The following is a 22,240-nucleotide window of genomic DNA, read 5'->3' as shown; positions in this document are numbered from 1 at the left end:
TTTACATGTTGGATTATGTTTGAAAAATTAAGAGAAAAAAATGGAATAGAAATTAAATTACACTTTCCCTTTTTAAGTATTTTACTATGAGCAACCCCAAATCTCATAGAATTTCATGACTTAATACCGTGAAAGTCATATTGATTTATCATTTCAAAGACATTTATATATATATTTTTGTCAAATATAGCAAATACTAAGAAATGTAGTCATATATTATATTCTCTTCTCAAAGAAAGAAAAAAAAAAGAAAGAAAGAAAGAAATGTAGTCACATAATTAAATATCGTTAACTGAATATTTAATATGTATACAGCTAATTCTGAAAAAAAAATACACATGCATGCATTTTGTACCTCAATAATTAATATAACCCACTTTTATATAATTTTAATATTAAATAATTCGTTTAACTATCACATTCCCCCACCCTAACTCAAGATTATGACAAACAAATATTTTCATTTCATCACGAAGGAGAGCATTGGTACGATACGACTCTGAATTACGAGGATTAAAAGAATGAAACAATAATTTATTTCTGTATATAAATGTATTTCACAAATAATTAATTAAATGATATGTGGGCCCAACTGAGTAGCCCACGTGTGGCGTGGGATAAAATTTCAACCTCGATGTTGGTGGTGGGCTTGACTTGGACTAGACCCATACGGCTGCATTAATTTCGTTATCACCGCGCGGCCCACCAAATCCACTTATCTTGATTAATTATTATTTCCACTTTCTCTAAATAATACTCCCTCCGTCCCAAACGAAATGTCCTATTTCTTTTCGTAATAGAGATTAAGAAATGTGTATAAAGTAGATAAAGTGGGTTGGTGAAAATTATTTAAATATTAAGTGTAGAGAGAAAGTGCATTGCCAAAAAAGAAAACAGGACATTTCGTTTGGAACAGCCCAAAAAAGAAAAATAAGACATTTCATTTGGGACGGAGGGAGTAGTATTAGTAGGAGAGGTTACGAATTTCAACAAAAAAAAAGAGTTAAATATATTGTAAATAAAGAAATTGATTCATATAAAGAATAGATAAATAAATTGATATATTAAAAATAATATATCGTAGGATAGTATCTTATAGATTATTTTCTTCTAACTATAGCAAAATGAGAAAAAATAACTCCTATTTTCTAAAGCTGGTGGGGAGTGTTACAAAGCCGATAATTTTTCAACTGTTTTAATTTGGACTCACTCAATTAGGTTGTTTTATTTAATTCCCACCCTATAGATTGAAATGACCAATTAATGATTTGTGTGAGCCCATATTATTTTCTACTTTTTCTTTTTTCTTTTTGGAAGAAAAACAATTAATTATTCTTCTAACCAACATATACATATAATTGAATTGATTAATATTCACTAGTTTGATAATGGATAGATCTATAGTTGACCTTACACCACGTTCAATTTTGGAGTCGAACTAAACATATAACCTAGAAAATTTGATAAATATTTTCTCCGTCAATAAAAAATAGTCTTTTTCTTTTTATCATTTTGAAAAGTTCACAATTTTTTTTAATAATATTCGCAATTAATTACTATTATTAACACTATTTTTTAAGTTAGTATATTTAATTATTTTTATTAAAATTTATATCTTCCTTTTTAAAGGATTTTTTCTAATAGATGGAGAGAGTAATATTTTGGCCACTTACTTATGATAAAGTTTTTGTAGAAATAATTAAGTTGTCACATTCGAATTTAAATTTATTTGACACACTTTGCTATCACGAACTATGAGTCCCTTTAATTAACCACAAATCCCTACAATCATTATTGGACAAAAAGAGCAACTATCATTTTGCCATCACGATTCATCATCACATGACCTCGGTTATAGTAAAACTAGCTACTTCTCTGTCAACTCGATCATGAGTAGCAACATATATAATTATCTTTATCGAATTTTCTTTTTTATAGGCGAAGTTTTTTTTTTTTTTTTTATATACTCCCTCCGTCCCTAAAATAACTTCCTCTTTTTCCATTTTGGAACGTCCCCCAAATAACTTCCTCTTTCTTTCTTTCCATTTTTGGAAACCTACCCCACCACTAACAATACTTTATTTATTCTTACTTTTCACTTTTCACCACTCCCAATACTAATTATAACACTTTTCACAACTTCCAATAATAATTATATCACTTTTTCTACACTATCAATACACTTTACAACTTTTTATTAAAACCCGTGTCGTCCCCAAAGAGGAAGCCATTTCAGGGACGGAGGGAGTATAATAATTAGGTATAGTTAAGATGAAGATACATATATTAAAAAGGAAACGTATACAAAATGGGAGCTCGTTTGCGGAAAGCATGTACACATAATTTATAATTAATGAGTTGAATTTTTTTTACTTTCATTTTCTTCGGATATTTTTCCAAAAACTAAAAAATTTGAGCAATGAAAACCAGAAATTCGAACTAATACATACTCCCTCCGTCCATGAAAGAACTTCCTATCTTTTCTTTTTGGGACGTCCATAAAAGAACTTCCTACCTATTTTTGGACTATACCCCACCACTTATAATCCTCTTACTTTTCACTTTAAACAACTTCCAATATTAATTATAACACCTTTTCACTACTCTCAATACACTCAACTACCTTTGATCCACTCTCAATACACTCAACAATATTTTTTCTTAAAACCCGTGTCACTCTCTCCTAGGAAGTTCTTTCATGGACGGAGGGAGTATTTCAGTATTCGTAAATAATTAAACTGATGCTATAGTAATATGTTACTAAGTCTGAAATAAGAAATTAATTAGAAATAGGAGCAACTAGCTAGGGTTTTCAGTGAGTAAAACGCTGTTTGAGTGTGTGTGTGTGTGAGAGAGAGAGAGAGACTGATGGAACTGACAGCAGAAAGGACTTGGTAGTAGTGGGGAAGACGATGGGATGTCTGTCTCACGAGGGAAGGTGTCGCACGTGGGGAGTAGAGAGAGAGAGAGAGAGAGAGAGAGAGAGGGGGGGTGGCTACCTGCGGCGGTTGAAAGAAATGCTGTGACCGTGATTGCATGGCTCAGCGTGTTTGCTTCACGCAATTCATTATCACAAATTAAATCCATACATGTATTTATTTTCAATCTCTTTCTTTACTTTGCTGCGTTTTTACGTTTTATCCATGCACTACCACTGCACATACAGTCTCTTGTTAGATTTATTTTCTGCAAAATTGAAGATTTTAGGTGTCCAATTGATTTTTTTATGGATTTATCAGTTTTATTTAATTAATTTTATCTTTGATTTATTCATTAGTTTTCTTTTCCAGTGTCTATGATCTGCATAATTGGTTAAATTTGTATGATTGATTTATTGATGACATATTGTCATTTAGTTTTTGATTTACGATTTCTAGTGCTTATTTCTTATGAAATTATCTTGGCAATAATTTACATGTTTAATTATGCAGTTTGAGACGTATCGGAAACAACTATTATGCAGATTTAAGAATGTGTGATATGATTTGAACATTGAGAACTAGCGGAGATAAGTTAATCATATGAACCAATTCTTAATGTGCTTTTGAGAGTGAATACATTTATTGTTTTCACCGCTTTTAATATACTCAACAACTTCGTTTTAAAACATGTGTCACTCTCTTCTAGAAAGTATTATTGTGGATGGATAATGCACATTTATTTAGAAAAAAAAATACTTTGAAAAGTAAAAATTATGGTGAGTAGAAAATGAGAAAAAAAAAAATAATAAAACGATTTTTCAAAAAAGACGTACGTATGGGTGATGTTTTGAAAACAGTGTTGAAAAGTATTACTCCCTCCGTCCGCCAAAAGTAGACTACTTTGGTTGGGCACGAGATTTAATAAAATTGTTGATGATTTTGATGTAGTGGAGAAAGGGTCCCACCACTTTATGAGATGTGTGGTTGAGATTGAATTTGGGGTGAGTTTTTTTGTAAATAAAGAGTGTTTGTAAGGATAAAAGATTAAAGTGGGTGGTGGGACCATTTCCATAAAAGGAAAGTGGTCTACTCTTTGCGGACGCCCAATATAGTAAAAATGGTTTACTTTTGGCGGACGGAGGGAGTATAGTTTTAAAAAAAATGTTGATTATTTGATTGGATAATGTAATTTACAAATTTTAACTTTTTTTTTAATGGGAGATAATTTTAACTTTTCTATTTTTATGGGTCACTCTCACGTCTCAATTCAGCAGTAAATATTTTTCCACTTAAACAAACAGTCAAACTTTTAGGTTACATATATCTAGATGTTCATTTAAAAAATTAAATATTAAACCTACCCTGGCCGGTACTATATATCAACGGACCCACCACCAAATAAAGAAAAAAACTCTATATATTTAGCCAATAAATTTAGTATATATATATAACATGAAAGTTGCAAGGAAGCATTGTGGATTATTTTTTATCATCTAAACAAAAGATTTATCTAATTGAGAAGAAACATAAAGCAATGAGCTGCGACAGAGGTGGCGGCGGCGGCGGCGGCGGAGGGCCTTGTGGTGCGTGCAAGTTTCTTCGACGTAAGTGCGTGAAAGGGTGCGTGTTTGCACCGTATTTCGACTCTGATCAGGGCACCGCCCACTTCGCCGCCGTGCACAGGGTGTTCGGAGCCAGCAACGCCTCCAAATTGCTGCTGAGAATTCCGCCGCACTGCCGCCTCGACGCCGTCGTCACGCTTTGTTACGAGGCGCTGGCTAGGGTTAGGGATCCCGTTTATGGCTGCGCCGCCCACATATTCACTCTTCAACAGCAGGTAATATACACTTGCTATATTCTTATCTTCCAAAAAAAAAAAAAACAATTATTTGCTTACTTTTTGCATTTAACTTCAACTCTACCGTTTGAATCTTGTATTTTACTACCGTGAACTATCATCACTTTCTTAATTAAACAAAATAGGTAAATATAAATTACAATAGTCATATTGCTTTCTTTTCATTTTCTTTCTTTATTTCTTTTAATTTTTTTTCCTTTCCAAATTTGAAAGTATATATGCATATGTGTCTGCGTGTTTTTATGTGCATGAGTATTATTTTGTAATACATAAGTGATATTATTAAAGAGTGATGCTAAATAACATTTGGCCACCCGCAAATTTAAATTAGTTAAATAGGTAAAATATTGATTTATTTATAAAATAGAACTATGATTTAATTGGTTTACTGTACTGTCTACATGATAGTATTTTTTTAAAATTATTTTGTAACTTTTTTTATTTTAATAAAAAAATAAAATAAAAATATAGATGCAATTTTTCTTTAAAAAAAGTAGGTACAATATAGACAATACAATAAAATAATTCAATCCTATTTTTATTTACAGAAATAGATCACTGTATTTGTGAATGATCACTGTATGATCGCGCATAGATTTGTTGATTACTAAATTAAGTTAGTGTATTTGCCCAAATAAATTAATGCTCATTTTTTCTTGTTAGAGGGACTGGAATTACTCCCTCCGTCCCACTCCAATAGGCTCATTTTCTTTTTTGGGATGTCCCACTTCAATAGGTTCATTTTTTTTTGGTAAAAAAGTTGTACTTAATTGGTGTGGACCACACACCACTCCATTAAAAAGTAAGTTTTCTTAATCTCCATGCCCAAAAGAAGTGAGTATATTGGAGTGGGACGTAGGGAGTACTAAGTAACACCTGTGCAGTAAATTAATTTACTTTGATTTATGTGTACGTGAGTTGGTCTAACGGTAAATGATTAATGTCAAAATTTGAGGTTCTAGTTTCAAGATCATCCTAATACGGTATTAAAAAATTCTTTATTTATTTATATGATTTATCCATATATATATATGTACCTTGGCTTATGTTTGACTTTTTTATGACTTATTTATTTATTTTTAATGAAATTACTACTCCCTCCGTCCACTAATTCATGACTTAAGGAGCAAAACACGGGTTTCAAAAAAAAGTGTATTTTTATTAGTTGAGTGGAGAAAGAGACCCACAATTAATGTATTGTTTATTAGTTGAGTGGAGAAAATGTGTATTGTTTTGAGACCCACTAATTAAATATAAATAAAAACTTACTAAAAATGGATAGGCCTTGAGTTGGTTGACGTCCCAAAAAAGAAAGAAGGCCTTGAATTAGTGGACGGAGGGAGTATATAATTTTTCTTTAATTCGTAACATCGGAATACTAAATTTGTCTTGTCCGAATTTTCAGATGCATTATTTGTTTTTCGTGCTTTATTCAGTTTGCAGACACATTAATAAAATTAGGTTGATAAATTATTTGCTAATTAAGGTGTATTAGTAGTCAAAAAAGTAATTTTCAAAAAAAAAATATTAAAAAAGTGCCCCGATTTCATTTTTCGGTCGATTTGCGTACGACACTCCCAATTTATCGCGAATAATTCTCAAGTTCGAATACTTTATATATACTTTCTTATATAACTTGAAAATTCTCTTTGATTTAACTTAATTTTGTAGACTTTTACATTTAAACAAGATTCTTATAAGTGACAAAACTAACATATATGACTCTCTACTTCCATCTCATAGACATTATCAAATAAATTCATAAGCCGATCTCATACAATTTTTTTTTAGATATGTAATGCTTTTGGATAAATGAGTTGAACTTCTTGTTTTAAATATTAAGTATATAATTTATCCACTCTTAGTTATTACCAATTAAATTAAATGGCATTTGGGCCTACTACGTGGCAATATGGGCCTAGAACTTTGACCTTAACTCAACCCAACAAATTTTGGACTGAGTTGGACTGTGGGTCCAAAATGGGCCATGCCTTGAATATTGGATTAAATTCTGAAAACCCAATACTTTTCTTTGGAAGGTTTCACAATTCCTATACACCCACTAATTAACATAAAAACAAGGATAACTATCACTTTAAAAATATTTGTTAAATTTTAAACTATCAACTTTATATTAATTGTACGATTCGTCCATTTTTTTAGCTCTGAAAATTTGGTATAATTCCCCGAATGCCACGATGTATTTAATTAGAATTATTATTCTTTTTTCTAACCTATATTGTACAAAACGAAGTCATTACATGTCTTATTAATTAAAAATTCAAAGAGTTGAAAACGAATGAATGATACAATTGATACAAAACAGATGGTTAAAGGTTTAAAAATGTATTTTCGATCATTCAAGATATAACTGATAGTGCGAAAATTGTATGGATTTAGGTTGTGAATCTCCAAGCCGAATTGGCATACACTCAAGCTCGCATCTCCACTCTGCAGTGCGGTCCGTCGCTGCCGATTCTTTCCTCCGTCGCCGACGCCTCCCCGTCGTCGGTGGATATGGTGAGCTTTTGCAGCTCAGTTGATCAAGAAGTTGAAGATGATGGCGACCTTCAATCACTAGCTCGAGAATATGTTTCTAGATACTTCCCTGGAGTTAGATTCATGCCTCCAACTCCACACTAAATGCATATGAGAGAAAACTTTTTATTTTTTTTTCCGTCTAGAATTTGTAATATCTACATTATCTAGCCATCTCTTATTTTCTTGCAGCTTAACATGACTCTTCTTGAGTAGTTGCAAGAAAAAAACATATCAGTATAAATTATGGGAAATGATTTAGAGAGAGTTAGCTTATGACCTAGCAAATCAATTTTAATTAGTGGGTCTCTTTATCCACTTTTACACGTCTCAATATTTCTTAAAATTTGCATCTTCTTATCTATACAGCACTTATCACGGACTGAGAGAGTACATAAAAAATCGATTTATTTAAAAATATTTGTTGAAAAAAAATGAATTGTTTGTCCACATTATAGTTATTTTTGTAATTTTTTTTTATAATTTTTATAATCTTTCTTTTTCTTATGTACAAAAATTAAAAAGATATAGTACAAATAATTACAAAATAGCTGTAGTGTGGACAAAACAAGTAGAAAATTAACTAAAACTTATTTTATTTCGAATTGAAAAAGTTTAAATAAATCTATTTTTTTTTATGTATTTAACCATTTTATATTTGAATATATATATTGTACAAATATTGCGAATTTTGTTGCTAAATTGTAAAAGGGGCAAAAATGAGCAATACTCAATCTAATCAAGAATTTCTATGAAATGTAAATTTATACTCCTATTGTCTCACTTATCTCGATACATTTTTCTTTTTCAACATCCCATATATTTTGAGACATAACCTTATTTAATAAAAATTTTACGCATACAAAATACTATTTTCTTGATTCTAGTGTAAAAAATAAGTCTCAACATAGTCGGGGACAAAGAGAATATATTTTTCTTTATTCTTTTTGTCCTTGCTAGTCAAACGTTGACTTTCCCTTAATTGCATTTTCAGACACCAAAACCACATTAATACACCGTTATTAAGGAAGTCCAATCCATCTTGTCAAACTTCTCCACCGATTTCTTTTTTCCTCATTTCCCAAAAATTGTTTTCAATTACTACAATTTACCAAAACTAAAAAAGATTACTACAAAAAAACCGTGATGTCCCACCTCACAATCACCAACATTAAACACATAATCCAAACATTAGAAACCATGAGTGGCTTAATTAGTAATTAATGGAAGTTTTCATGGTATTTCTGCTTCTGCATCTGACCTACAACATCTGAGGGGAAAAGGACACAAGGCAGGTCAGCTGCAAAGGAGAAAAAAGTTTGACAAATTCCTACTCCTTTGGTCCCCTACAAACATTTTAATAATGCCTTCTCCTTTAAATGGCTAGATATTAATTCTAAATTCAAAAAGAAGCTTTCACTTTTTCCCATTATTAAAGATTAGTATAGTAATATTTACCTCCATTATTTCCACTGGATTAATTACGCACTTTAATTATGTTTTCTTAGATCTTGAATTTCTGAGCCGGGCTGCAAGCATTTTGTTTTTAAATTTCTGGGCTTGCGTCAAAATACGTTCTTGCTCGAGAGGAAAAGCAGAAGTAACAGTTTTCAAGAAAACTGTTATTAGCCGAGCTGAGGGGTAGTAATTGTATACTGTGTAACAGTGTAAAGGGTAATTTCTTCCACTTCCTTTTATCTTTTATTAGATGAAATTTCTTGATTTAATGAGTATACTTGAGCTGTGAATTTTTGTCACCTTTTTTTTTTTTTTGGTGTATTCACCTTTTTTGTTTCTGGGTTTTGCATGGCTTGATTTAAGTTCCTTATTTTTCTTGTGATCGCGGCAAAAGATTTAATCTTTTTGGGTTTGGGATGAGTTTAGAGAAGGTTCAAGAGTTCGGACATTGGAAAAAATGCGAATTGATTTTGGAATTTTCCGAAGTAGATTTTAGCAGCGGATGTTTCGATCAACTTTCTGTTAGTTTTGCTTGGCTGTGTTATGTTTGAAATTGTGGCTTTGGAATTGAGACAGCCCCATCTTTGGTATTTCCATTTTTAGCATATGTGAAAGATATTTAGCCTTTATTGTTTATAATTTTACAATTTCTTGATCAATTATGAATCTTGTTACCTACATTTTGTTAGATTTCACTATTTCTGGCCTTAAGAGTAGTAGAACTTTTATCAACTCAAGTTTATGTGGTTAAATTTTTTGAAGGGAGATCAGATTTCTAGTGTTAGCATATCGTAGAGCATCTTCATTAGAGGCGATGGATTCGGAGAAAGCAATGGCTGGAGTGACAGTAATCGGGCCTGGAGCTCCATCAACGTATCATGTAGCTCCAAGGATGGAGAGTTCTGAATTTGGAACTTCTCAAATGACTCCACCAGCGATGAGTGCAGCAGGCTCGGAGAGGAAGAAGAGAGGCAGACCTAGGAAGTATAAGCCCGACGAGTCATCAAGCAGAGTTTTTTCTTCAGTGCAGGTGTCATCATCTGCTCCACCTGCTGCTGGCAAGGCCTATGGAGAGGATGTTAAGACAGGCGTTCCACGGGCCACCACTTCCGAGAAGAAGCATAAGAGTAAAATTGGAACAGAGAAATTAGGTATTAGGATCGCGTTCTGTTTCTAAGTCAATAGGGGTTTGGATACATATTTGATGGAAAATATGGCTTATGGTGTTCTGTTCTTCATATCATTTCCTTGTAGAAAATTTGACCTTATGATTTCATATCATATATGAGGTTTCAAAGGGATTATGCGATACTTTAAACGAGTTTCTAATATCTTCCTCGTATTGTCAGATGACTGGATTGAGTGTTCAACTGGCTCGAGTTTTTTACCACATGTGATCACTGTGAATGCTGGCGAGGTACGCTTGTTAAGAACCAGAGGAAGCTTGTCTAGTAGTGTCATTCACTGTCTAACTGATTTCGTTGTTGTTAGGATATCTCGATGAAGATAATGGAGTTCTCTCGACAAGGGCCACGGGCCGTGTGCATAATTTCTGGCAGTGGGAGAGTGTCTAATGTGACACTTCGACATCCCAATTCCTCTGGTGGAATCTTGACTTATGAGGTTGGGCTTTTAACTTTTGAAAATCTCAGCACATTCCCATTTTAGATTGAATCAAAGTGAAAGCAAACTGAAGTAATGGAAGAATCTTCGTAAATATTCTCATTGTTCGCATTGTCACTGTACTTGCTCGAGATTGGATAAGCTAGTGATGTCCACTCTCATTTCTCTTCAATAGCTACCATCAACAGCTTCTAGAATTTTAATGTGTTATAGAAGTGAAATATTCCCTTTTGAACGTGTCTGCATCTACGTGTTTCATCTTGTTCAGGACTATAAACAGTATGCTATTTGCTTCCCAGTAGTTGGTCTCATGATTAAGATTTCCATATCTAGATGTGATTGTCTTTTTCGTTTTTTTTTTTTTTAACTTGGATGATAATTCATAAGTAGGCACTAGTTATCACCTCCTGGTTGTTCATAACTTGGATGATAATTCATAACTTGGATGGTAACTAGAGGATGATGCGGTTCGAGTTTTTTTTAGTTTTTCTTATATATTGCTGCCACAGATTCGCCTCTTGCTAGGGCGTAAACAATACAATCCGATCCAGGAACTTCGACACTCACTTTATAAGCCATTCTATTAATGCCTTCTATTTAAGACACTCTTGATCATAGAGAGACTTTTGTAGTGCTTTGTATAATGTTTAGCTTCTTATATTCAAAGTTATCAGACCGAGCTTAACTAGTGCTCCCCATCCTAGATAGAATCATACGATTTTCATTACCCACACGGCACAAGAAAAATGACCACTGGCCACTGCACCATCATTGTTAGCTTTGCTTCCTTGTTCAGACCGAAACGAAACAGGACTCAAATGTTTGATCTGGAGCAATTGCTTCATCTTGACCCAATTCCTGTTTCCTTTTTGCGTTTCAATCTCCCTAGAAAAGCATCACCATAAGATCATGCGACGATATTAGCTGGAATGCATCACGAGCATTAGCTGAATCCTACCTTCGCCTCTGTTTGAACCTAAACAAAGTGGCATAATGTGATAATCAGGGTGTCTAATAACCATTTTAGTCGTTAGTATTCGTGATTATGGGCCCTTTTTTTTCATCCAAACGATACGGTTTAATCTATACAAGGTCCAGTTGTGTTACAACATAGCTGTTGTTCGCTTCCCTATTTTCTGTATCATAACTCAGCCTAAAAGGTTTCTTCCAATAATTGATCACTAGGGTCTTTTCGAAATTCTTTCCTTTTCTGGATCCTTCACGCCAACGGAGATGCCAGACAAATACGGAAGATCCGGTATGATGACCATAACCTTGTCCGGAGCTGATGGCCGTGTCGTGGGAGGTTTGGTTTCTGGATTGACAGTTGCTGCCACTCCAGTAAAGGTACACTTCCAATTCATCTCTCTCTCTCTCTCTCATTGTCACTGCATGATCTCTCTATCTCTCTCCATCTATCTATATATATACATATATATCAGATTGTTGTTGCAAGTTACCTAGTGGGGAGTTCCCTTGAGGTGAAACCTAAGAAGCAGCAGTACACGGTGAATGCATCAGTTCCCGGTGGTGCCAACGAGGACAAGAGGATCTCCGGCAACGTCCAAGGGCCTAGCTGCTCCAGCTCTGCCGACAACCCCACTGGCTGGGCAGCAATTCAGACTGCAGAAAAGTCGAGGAAATCCGCGGCCGACATCAATATATCACTGCAGGGATAGTCTTAACAATCAAGATGTTTTAGTCTTAACAAGTATGACCTCCAAAGACACAATGCTATATAGGATTCATCTTCTTTCCCCCATTCTTGACATGTATTGCTCTGCTTATATAATGACAGATTTTTGTGTTTTCACTCTCACTAATAATGCACCACACATACAAATCCACATTCAAGGGTGGCAATGCAGCTCATTATGTGACACATTAGTCTAAATTACTCAACAATATGTTACCTAATTAAGTTGTGGAGTGACTAAAAAATTATGGAGTGAGATGAGAGTGAAAGTCTTCTCTTTTGTAATTAAAGAAGCCAAGCTTTGGTAACTGTCTTATACCTACCTTGTAATATAATCAAAATAATAGTTGGTGAAATATGATGATTCCATTATTCATTATTTTTGTTTCACTTAAAATATTATAGTTGGGTCCAATGATTGATCTTTGCAAGTTTGTGGTCAAAGATTAGAAGTTGGAAAGTTCAATCTGTTGCACAACTTTTCCTAAAATGATTCTCTTATAAATTTTACTTATTATTGCCACAAATGAGTTTTTCATGTATTTCTCTATGAAATATCTCAAATATAAAAGAAAAAACTTAACAAATATTGGGAAAATAGAAAAATTCTTAAAATACTAATCGTCGATGTTTGAAAATTCTGATATGAGGAGACGATGAAATTGTACCTATACTCAGAATGTTGGGTATAGGGAGGTTTTCCAAAATATTTGATAGATATTTGTAATATGTTATTTTATTATTTTATACTCCCTCCGTCCACGAAATGAGTATTCATTTTGGGGTGATATGAATTTTAAGAAATTGATTAAGTGTGTGTGAGTGAAATAAGGGGTCCACTTTTATTATAAGTGGATTGTGTGGGGTATACTTACCAAAAAAGGAAATGAGTACTCATTTGGTGGACGAACCAAAAAGAAATACGAGTACTCATTTCGTGGCTGGAGGGAGTATATGTTGCATTTGTCTTACCGTCATTATGATTTTCCCAAGTTTATTTTTTATTTACTTATATTTATTTGTTATTGATTATTCTACTTAGACGACAAACTTGTTGTCACAAAAATAGATTATTTCAACATGTTTGTTTGGAAATCATTTTCTGCTTACAATTATAAGTAGAAAGAAATTACCAATCCCTCAACAGAAAAAGATGAAACTAATGGGAGAAGCCAAACCAACATTGCTATTCACTTCATATTTTACCATCAACACCTCTTTCTTGCTCTTGCTAGAATTCTTCTCTCTCAATCAACATCGCAATCATGTCCAAATCTTCATCTCTCTCTTCTACCTCGCCGTTGCAGCCATACTATACAGAAATCCAAAGCCAAACTCTCTCAGAGATCATAAACTTCTCGATCACGGTCGCAACATGATCACAGACGTCGACAGCATCGACGATCATCATGAGGTTGAGTGCAAGAAAAGCAACGAGTTTGACGGTGATCATGGATGCGATCGTGAGAGTGGCTACGAGGGTGACGACGAAGATGATGAAGACGAGAATTTGAGCGGCAAGATCGAAGAATTCATAGCTGGGAGGAAGAGGGAATGGAGGGAAGAGATTATCAGAAAAAGGTTCTTGTGTTTTGAAGCGAGGTCGTTTTAGATATACTTGGGTGTCTTGTTTGTTTTTGTACATTCAAGTCTTAGGATTTTTATGTTACATGACTAAGAATGTTTTTTTTTTAATTACAAGAGACATCTAATAGATGATCAAATCAGCAACCTGCACGCAGACGAGACCTCTGCACCACACAAAATGTGGAAAAACAATCGCACGCAGGCGGAACACTACCCACACAAAAGTGAGAAAACTATCCGCATGCAGACGGGATTGAACCCAAGACCTCTCACAAAGGAGAGTCTTTGGGTGCCTCAATTTTGCCACTTGAGTTCATCGGCACATGACTAAGAATGTTAGAATGCACATTTGCATATTTATTTTCATTGATTTGCATCGACAGATAATAGAACAACAAAAATATAAGGCTGCAAAGCAATTACTGGAATTTAAAACTTTATTGTTGTTGCCATATGTATAGTGAACAAAATAGGTAGCTGCACAGAAACTTAGCCACACCAACATTGAATAATTTAAGACAGATAAGATACTAAAACTGCAACTCTTCTGGTTAATGCTAAAACAACATAATGCCATTGACACAAGAGCTGAACAAACAGGGAAAAATACGAGCGAACGCATACAAAATACGGCAAAAATCGAGTGTTCAATCACCTGACCTCGATCCCATCTGATGTTGATGGTGCGAGGGAGAGAAGAAGACGCTATGACGAGCAGAGGCAGGCAAATACTAATTCTTGAATAGCTCCAAGCAGTGCTCCTGGTCGAGGTTCCGGCTCCAGAACTTCTTGTAATACTCAGCGTACGTGAAATCTGTGTAGATGGCTCGATCATCTCCCGTTATAAGTTCCTTTGGAGCGCTGATGTTTGCTGAGTCGCATGGGCAGAGGAACGAGGCCACTGACAGTCTAACTTTGTTTGCATTTACAACGGCTCGATGCCAAACGCTTTTATACTTCCCATTGCTCAAAGCCTACACAAATGAGTTAGATTAGATTATAAATGATATAGACTAATCCACCACATGATTAAACAGAACAAACAATTTCGAGCATGTTTGATCTTCATGTAAACGTTCCTTAAAGCGATTGTAAACCACAACATCAATCTAATTAGTTGTTTTTTCTCATGCATATGAACTTGGGAAATTGTTCATGACTCCTCCCTTGCCACAGAAGCATTGGTTTTCTCATGTTCATTGCAGATGAAAGGTCAAGTTTATAATGTCGTAAAATTGGAATATTCCACAGTTCATGAAAGTTTAAGCAGCAAATGTATGGATTCATTGTGGCAAAACAAATACGGATATCAAGTAGTTGCTAGCAGAGCCTTCGAGACACCACCCCGTGGGCTCGAGGCATTACAAAAGTTAGAACCAAAAAGGAGCTCGAAACGAGATATTCTAGTTCACTTTGTTATACAACCATCTCACATGCTAAGATTCGACCCGTAATGCAGTTTCTTTATGAGGACATTCTTACATCTCAAGTATAACGAAATTTTCGGGTTTACCTGAATTTGGTCACCAAGATTAATGACAAAGGCATCTGGCTGAGGTTTTATTGCTAACCATTTACCATCCTTAAGAACTTGAAGACCAGATACTTGCATATCTTGGAGGAGAATGGTGAGGGCGTTGGGATCCGTATGAGCCGGCAATCCATACGTGAGATCGGGTTGTGGGCACGAAGGATAATAGTTGATGGCCATATGCTGCCCTTGTTCTCCCAATACATCCTTTAGGGAGTCTTTCTGTAAGCCTAGGCTCTCCGATATGGCTTCTTGCAGCCGGAACCCGAGCCCTCGAACTTCTTTGCAGTAGGCACTTACAATATCCCTACAAATGCAAATATATTCATCTTCACATTCAATTCCTTTACATTACACTACTACTTAACATGATAGGGGATTGGCTTACTTGAAAGAAGCCGGATTCGAAGGCCATTCGGGTGCATATTTCTCCAAGGGATAACAATGGAGCCGGAAATAGTCCCTCCAATTGTGAACGGTCTCCTTCCTCACGTTGAAACTCGTTGAGAGTCGCATAGGCTTGGAAGGATCGTCCGAGTACAACTTCATCTTCTCCTCCACGGATAAATTGAAGAATTCGTGAGCCACCTTCACCATGCTATCCACTAATTCTTTCGGCACAGCATGATTGATCACCTATATATATATAGAAAACACATTCAAAAGAGTAAAACAAACATGTAATGTGCAAATAACTTGGTGCTTTTAGACTAGTAGTTGAGTTGAGCATCATTAGGTAACCTGAAAGAATCCATATTCTTGGCAAGCATCGCCGATCTGCTTAACTAACAGGCCACGATCTTCACAACTCAAGTCGATGACCGGAACATGATCACAATCCGTAACTTCGGATAGCTTAGGCCTATCAGATTCGGGGCGGATGTAGCTACTAGGGAGGCTCGAGAACTCTACTCCACTAATGACCTTCGTTTCCATGGAGCCGAGCTTCACTAATGCTCGAGATAACTGTCGAGGACGGCCTCAGTTTGAGGCCTCGGAAGGTTTCAGAATTTTCGACTGAGAATACAGAGAGAGCAATGTGAATAAGAGCCAGCTTGAAGAGTGAATCTTTTAAAAATGCCCTTTGTGTTTCCAGATTGCTGCTGTGTGCCTGAACAATTTCAAAGGTATACAGATTGAGCTTCTCTTCTCCCAAATTGTAATAAATAAAAAGCCAGAAAATTGCAAGAATCCAAAACCAACCTTGGACCATTTCTCATATCAATACAACAAGCAAAATGAATCCAAACAAGCATATTCGCTTTATACACAGTCAAATCTCAACTAATTCTCAGAATGTGTGGTTATACATAACTAAGAAGCACTAATAGTTGTGAATCAAGCATAAAACTTGTTGAAATACTCATGAGGTGCCATTTTATTCCTATACAGTAACATACAGAGGCAGAAGATGCTGCAAAGAATGGTGAGGTAAGCTCTAAATTCTTAAATTTCAAGAGTCTGACAAAATTCTCAAAGCATATTGCAAGTAATACTTGAAGATGCTCAAAGAGTGCAGAAAATTCTAGTTCCAAATTAGATGCATATCTAACACAGGATCAGTCTCTCAACAGCTTGAGAAGTTCAATTCCTTCTCAAATTCTACCTTATTGCTAGGTATCTACACAATGATAAAACTTTACTATATATGCTTGCAACAATTCTTGGAAAGGACTAATCCAAAGAAATTAGCAGCTTCCCCAAAACAAAAAGTTTGTCAAGTTTCATACTTTTTTGGTTGGGTGATGAAGGCATGCAAAACTTGGGATGTTTATTCCACATTTGGTATAATGAATCTAGGGGTGGGTAATCTTCAAAGATATGCCACTGTCTAATCATAAATAGACTTAAATTTTTTTATATACTTAAATTAGGCAAGAAAAACACCATTTTCAATAAAAAAAACGAGATTCTCATCTCCTCAAATGTCATTCACTCAAACAAATTCACCAGATTTCAGTTCATGCAATGCTGCCTGAGAGATAAACTGTTCATGAACTTAATACAAGTTGCTCAAAAATGGAATTATTGCAAATCAGAGATTCCAAAATGTATGTATTCCGACAAAAGATTAGGAGAAACAAAAAAAGACAAGATTTTTGTCAACTCACAGAACTCAAAAGCACCTTAAACTTTATCAGCTAATTAATACTCCTATTTATATACCAAGTTACCAACCCATAAAGCTATATCAACCAACCATCCCAAATCCCACATGCAAAGATGCCATTAACATAAAACAGAGCAGAAAAAAGATAGAAAAAAAAAAAAAAAGTGTGTTGATTGTGAAATTTGAGGAGGAGGAGAAGAGAGAATAGTGACACCTCTCCCTCAGGCAGTGTCTTCCACTCCCAACAATTCTCACCTTCATTTCACAGGGGAAAAAAGAGCACGACGCCTTCGAATATAAAAGCGGAAAAAGTAAGTTTTTTATTAAAAAAAAAAAAGAAAATGGGCAAAAGAAAATAGTAGTATTAAATACCTGCTTGAAGTTCATGAGTGTTGAATGTCGATCGAAGCGTTTGCAGGCAGATACCGTCAATCGATGCCTGCCCGTAGCTCTCGGATTCGGAGCCCAGCTGACGTCAACACGGAGAAATCGAGTGACGTCATATTTGGCAAAATTTTTTATCAAGAGAGAAGTAAAATGGAGATAGTAATGGGAAGTTGCTGCTGATATAATGAGTGGCGTCGGCAATGACGTCATAACGCGGTGGAGATTTGCGTCGGCGCCTACGTAACCGTCGACATCGGTGGCGTAGTAGGTCGGCGGCGCTGCTTGCACTTCAAAATAAATTCAAAAAGCTTCACCTTATAATAAGGGTATTATTGGCTAAGAAAAAGAGGGTATTATTAGTCGCAGATGCTTAAATATTAATCACTCATTATTTCATCGGACGGTCAGATGATTTTATCGGGTGATTAAATGATCTTGCCACCCATCTAAAAGGAACATCATATCAACAATAACAGAAAGAAAACAAAACCACTCAGGAAGGAGACGACATCTCTGAGCTTCGGACTAACCATCACATCTTCAAATATCATTAAATTCAGCGACATATATTTATTTTTGTGACAATCATAATAGCTATCCAACTCAGCATATCACAATTTTATTCAATGGAATTTATAAGTGTCATTATTTATTAAAAATCATGTTATTACTGAAACGTTTTATTGTTATAATATATAGTTCTGTGTATTGGAAGAATTCATGTGCTCAGATAATATATATTAGTCTCTCCGACTCAATATTGTTGGCTCATATATGGATCATAATTAGGATTGGATTAATTACTTAATTAACAACGGTATAAAACCCTAAATTCTACTCTATTTTTTACCCTTACCGATTCTCGACCACTCTCTACGGCTCCCTCTCTCATTTCATCGCTCCTATCTCTAATTCCATTGATTTTTCACCGGCTTCTCTCTCTCTACCCATTGCATTCCTCTCTTTCTACTCTTCTTCATTGTCTTCCTCTATCTAATTTTCTCTTCGATGGCGATGCATGTGGCTCTCCGATTCATAATTATTAAAAAATAATTAAAAATAATACTTTAAATAAGTGAATCACACATATTTAAAGGGTTTATGCCGAAAAGAATGAGCTATTAATATTGAGACGGCGAGACTACTAAAATATGACTAGTTACAAGAGACAATACGTAAGAAGATATGCTTAGAGCATATTTGTCGAAGTTATAAATTTAGATTAATCTAACAATATTATTTCCAAATATAATACTCTATGTTTGTAGCATTTATAAAAAGATGAAACTCTTAAAAAAGAACAGTAATTTTTTTTTTTTAGAATTACAAGAGGTATTAAATAAACAAATCACACGCAGTCGGAATCTCTACACTATATAAAAGTGAAAAAATTACATACACGCAGACAAAATCACTATTCACACAAAAGTGAAAATACTACTCGCATAAAAATAAAAAAATTATTCGCACGCAGATGAGATTGAATCTAATTTTTTTTACAATTTTTATTTCTTAAAAATATCTCAATTTTATCACTTGAATTAGACTTCATCGACAAAAAGAAAATAGTCACATATAGATAAGGATAAGTTTGAGCTAAGAGAAGTAATGTGTGGCAAAGTTGTCCTTGACGTGGCGGATGGTAGCTAGAGCTAGATTGCGAAGACCTATTCTTTGCATTATAAAATTATATATGGGTTCCCATACTTTATTGGAGTATATGATACATACATTACATATATAAATCATCAAAATTAAAGATTTTTCTTCATGTCCAAATCATATATAATTAATATCATCCACATTTTAGCACCTTCTACCAAGTCATACATGAATGATGAATAAGGCTAGGGTTTTGAGTAATATTATCGTGGCATGTACTGTGTAATAGGACATGTGCTCAACTGCTCATCATCATGAGATGATAGAATGATAAATTGTGATGGGTTAATAAAACAATAAGTCCATATCCTACCTTCTTGCATAATGCATGTCCTACCTTTGAGAAGAATGAAAATCTAAAATGCTTAAAATCATTAAGTCTATATTAAAATGCTCACTCTTTTATAAATACATGTATTTTATGTAAAAGTTGATTAAATTATTCTTAGTATTTCCATCATTATTGTATTTAGAGACAACATACATTTTTAAAAAGTTAATGATTCGACAGCTATCAATCAAAAGTCCACATAATCGATGATGACTAGATCATCTAGCTACCCTAACTAACTAGGGCTGTAAACGAGCCGAGCCGAGTCGAATACTAGCAGGCTCGAGCTCGGCTCGTTTAAATATTCAGGTGTTCGAGCTCGACGCGTCACCCACTTATCAAGCTCGAGCTCGGTTCTAGTTCGACTCTCGTGATGCTCGATAATATCAAATTCGAGCTCGAGCTCGACTCGTTAAATGTTCGTATATATGATGTTCAGGCTCGAATTTGTTATAAATATAAGAAAATTTTCTTAATTAATATGTTATTCGAGCTCGAGTTCGACTCGTTTAAGGCATGCATTAATTCGATTGAAGACTCGACTAAAGGTTCGCGAACAATCGAATCCAAACATGTTCGCAAGCTCAACAAGCCGAGCACTGTCAGGCTCGAGCCCGGCTCGATAAAAATCTCGAACTCGAAATCAGGCTCGAGCTCGGCTCGTTTATTATCGAATCGAGCTCCGAACGAGCTTTTTTCGAGTCGAATCTCAAATAGCTTGCTAGTAGCTCTGTTCATTTACAGCCCTAACCCTCACTACCCGATCTAATAATCCGGCATTCGGAATAACTAAATGATTTAATGATCTAGATTTTTGACTGATATATAATTATCAAATCGTTCTCTTCTTCGTATCTTTTTTATATATTTTCGATACAACCATACTTGCACAAGAAATGTGCAAGTCTTACACATAATAGGATGTATAAAAATAAAGATTTTATATTTTGAAAGCACATATTGGACGTTGCATGTGTAAAACTTCTAACCCATTAACCACGCATGTGATTGATATTGATTTATGGATATCAATAGAATTCCATATTAGTCTATTTCTGCGTCCACCTTGACTTTCCCTCTCTCTCCAATTTCACCAAAGTCACAACCACATTATTATTACCCCTTTCTTTTCCAATGATAATAAAAGCAAAAAAAATTTAATAAAAAAAGGCAGCTGTCATGGCATATGCATGTTTTGGATAAATTCAATGTCCAAGATAATGTATATGAGGCACAATATAATTAGTGCCCAACTTGATTCTACAAGGTTCATGCAACTTTTTTTTTTTACAATACATCAATTTATATATTAATAAATTGATGTAAAATCATCATTTTGTTATACTTTGTGTTACATTCTCGATTAGTTAATATTATATCTTTGTAATGTTGATCATTTTAGAATATAAATAAATACTTCTTTCGTTCCATTTTGATAATTCCATGTATATTAAAAAATATATAATTAATTAATATTTTTTGAAGAATATTTTTTATATATATGTAATTATTCTATTTTGCCCTTATTTATTATTCCACATATCATCTTCATAAACATTAAATAAAATTATTTTAATAAAAATAATAATAATAGAATTTAAATTTAGAAAATAAACTATATCTTAAAATATCTCAGAAAAGTAGGATGTTAAAATACTACACAAAAACTTATGACACGTGCCCACATTCATCCAAATTCATATTAGCTTATATACTTTGTAATGTTATTAACATTAAATAAATAATACTTTATCCGTTCACGAAAATCAAATTGTGGCTTGAAGGACATAGATCTTAATAAATGATTGGAAAATGCATATAAAGTGTAGAAATGACCCATCAAAATTGAATGAAGAAAATGACCCATCAAAATTAATGTGTTAAATGGTTGAATATTTTGTAAATTAATATTAAGTATGAATGAAGTTTAAAATATAAAAGATCATTTTCGATAAAAATTAAAAAAAAAATCTTAACTTTTGTAAACGTGCAAAAGTAATAAGATTATAATTCTTTTATGGACGAAGATATTATTTGATTTAGATCTTAGTCTCATCAAGACATCTATACAAGACTCTCAAAGTAATACTATCCCTCATAAATTTCCCTCGTATTATTAACCGATATACTTCATCCATCTAAGAAAAATATTATAGAAGATAATGACAAGGATTTTAAAGTAATATTTATAAATGACACGTCTATAATGAGATAATGTTAATGACACGTATGCAATGAAAATTTGAGACTATTTTTCAAGACATAGAAAGTAGTATTATCTAGTAATTTATTAATGCTTAGCCCACTGGCCACCAGGTCCTCACTTAAGTGAAGTGACCCGGGTTCGATCCCTCTTGGGAGCGAATTGGAGATTGGAGATATAAGGTGGATTTGGTGAATGGAGAGATAAGGTGGTTCTTGGAGTGGATGGGGAACTAATTACTAACATCTAACATGACTTTGCCCGATCAAAAAAAAAAAAAAAAAAAAATAATGCTTCGTCCATCCCACTAAATTAGTAGCTTCTTTTCAAGATAT

The 22,240-nt window shown here is 34.1% G+C and overlaps 3 protein-coding genes and 1 long non-coding RNA gene across 8 annotated transcripts; 3 read left to right on the top strand and 1 right to left on the bottom strand.

Annotated features, from left to right (window-relative positions):
* Positions 1-4,399: 4,399 nt before the first annotated feature.
* LOC131022057 (LOB domain-containing protein 19-like) lies at positions 4,400-7,580 on the top strand. Its single transcript, XM_057951433.1, has 2 exons — positions 4,400-4,758; positions 7,180-7,580. The coding sequence occupies exons 1-2, from the start codon at positions 4,456-4,458 to the stop codon at positions 7,420-7,422; spliced, it is 546 nt and encodes a 181-aa protein (XP_057807416.1). The 5' UTR covers positions 4,400-4,455; the 3' UTR covers positions 7,423-7,580.
* A 1,049-nt stretch (positions 7,581-8,629) lies between these two features.
* Positions 8,630-12,217, top strand: LOC131022055 (AT-hook motif nuclear-localized protein 1-like). 2 transcript variants are annotated; one of them, XM_057951432.1, is made up of 6 exons: positions 8,630-8,991; positions 9,547-9,926; positions 10,125-10,192; positions 10,267-10,398; positions 11,584-11,745; positions 11,841-12,217. In XM_057951432.1, the coding sequence occupies exons 2-6, from the start codon at positions 9,590-9,592 to the stop codon at positions 12,075-12,077; spliced, it is 936 nt and encodes a 311-aa protein (XP_057807415.1). In that variant the 5' UTR covers positions 8,630-8,991; positions 9,547-9,589; the 3' UTR covers positions 12,078-12,217. The 2 variants fall into 2 exon arrangements, with proteins under 2 accessions (XP_057807415.1, XP_057807414.1); XM_057951431.1 differs by lacking the exon at positions 8,630-8,991 and adding an exon at positions 9,061-9,362 and having other exon boundaries at positions 9,538-9,926.
* Positions 12,218-14,100: 1,883 nt separating this feature from the next.
* LOC131022053 (protein DOWNY MILDEW RESISTANCE 6-like) lies at positions 14,101-18,123 on the bottom strand. Of its 4 annotated transcripts, none has more exons than XM_057951426.1 (6): positions 17,695-18,123; positions 17,537-17,610; positions 15,954-16,323; positions 15,601-15,848; positions 15,195-15,519; positions 14,101-14,655 (listed from the first exon to the last, which is right to left on the bottom strand). In XM_057951426.1, the coding sequence occupies exons 3-6, from the start codon at positions 16,146-16,148 to the stop codon at positions 14,413-14,415; spliced, it is 1,011 nt and encodes a 336-aa protein (XP_057807409.1). In that variant the 5' UTR covers positions 16,149-16,323; positions 17,537-17,610; positions 17,695-18,123; the 3' UTR covers positions 14,101-14,412. The 4 variants fall into 4 exon arrangements, with proteins under 4 accessions (XP_057807409.1, XP_057807411.1, XP_057807410.1 ...); XM_057951428.1 differs by having other exon boundaries at positions 17,578-17,610; positions 17,695-18,038; XM_057951427.1 differs by lacking the exon at positions 17,537-17,610 and having other exon boundaries at positions 17,695-18,016.
* On the top strand, positions 17,365-17,860 carry LOC131022054 (uncharacterized). Its single transcript, XR_009101139.1, has 2 exons — positions 17,365-17,633; positions 17,741-17,860. It is a non-coding gene; the product is annotated as an uncharacterized LOC131022054 (long non-coding RNA).
* Positions 18,124-22,240: the final 4,117 nt, after the last annotated feature.

This window comes from Salvia miltiorrhiza, chromosome 4, assembly GCF_028751815.1.
Source record: "Salvia miltiorrhiza cultivar Shanhuang (shh) chromosome 4, IMPLAD_Smil_shh, whole genome shotgun sequence".
In the NCBI taxonomy this organism is placed as follows: Eukaryota; Viridiplantae; Streptophyta; class Magnoliopsida; order Lamiales; family Lamiaceae; genus Salvia; species Salvia miltiorrhiza.
This window is presented reverse-complemented; position numbering and strand designations above follow the sequence as displayed.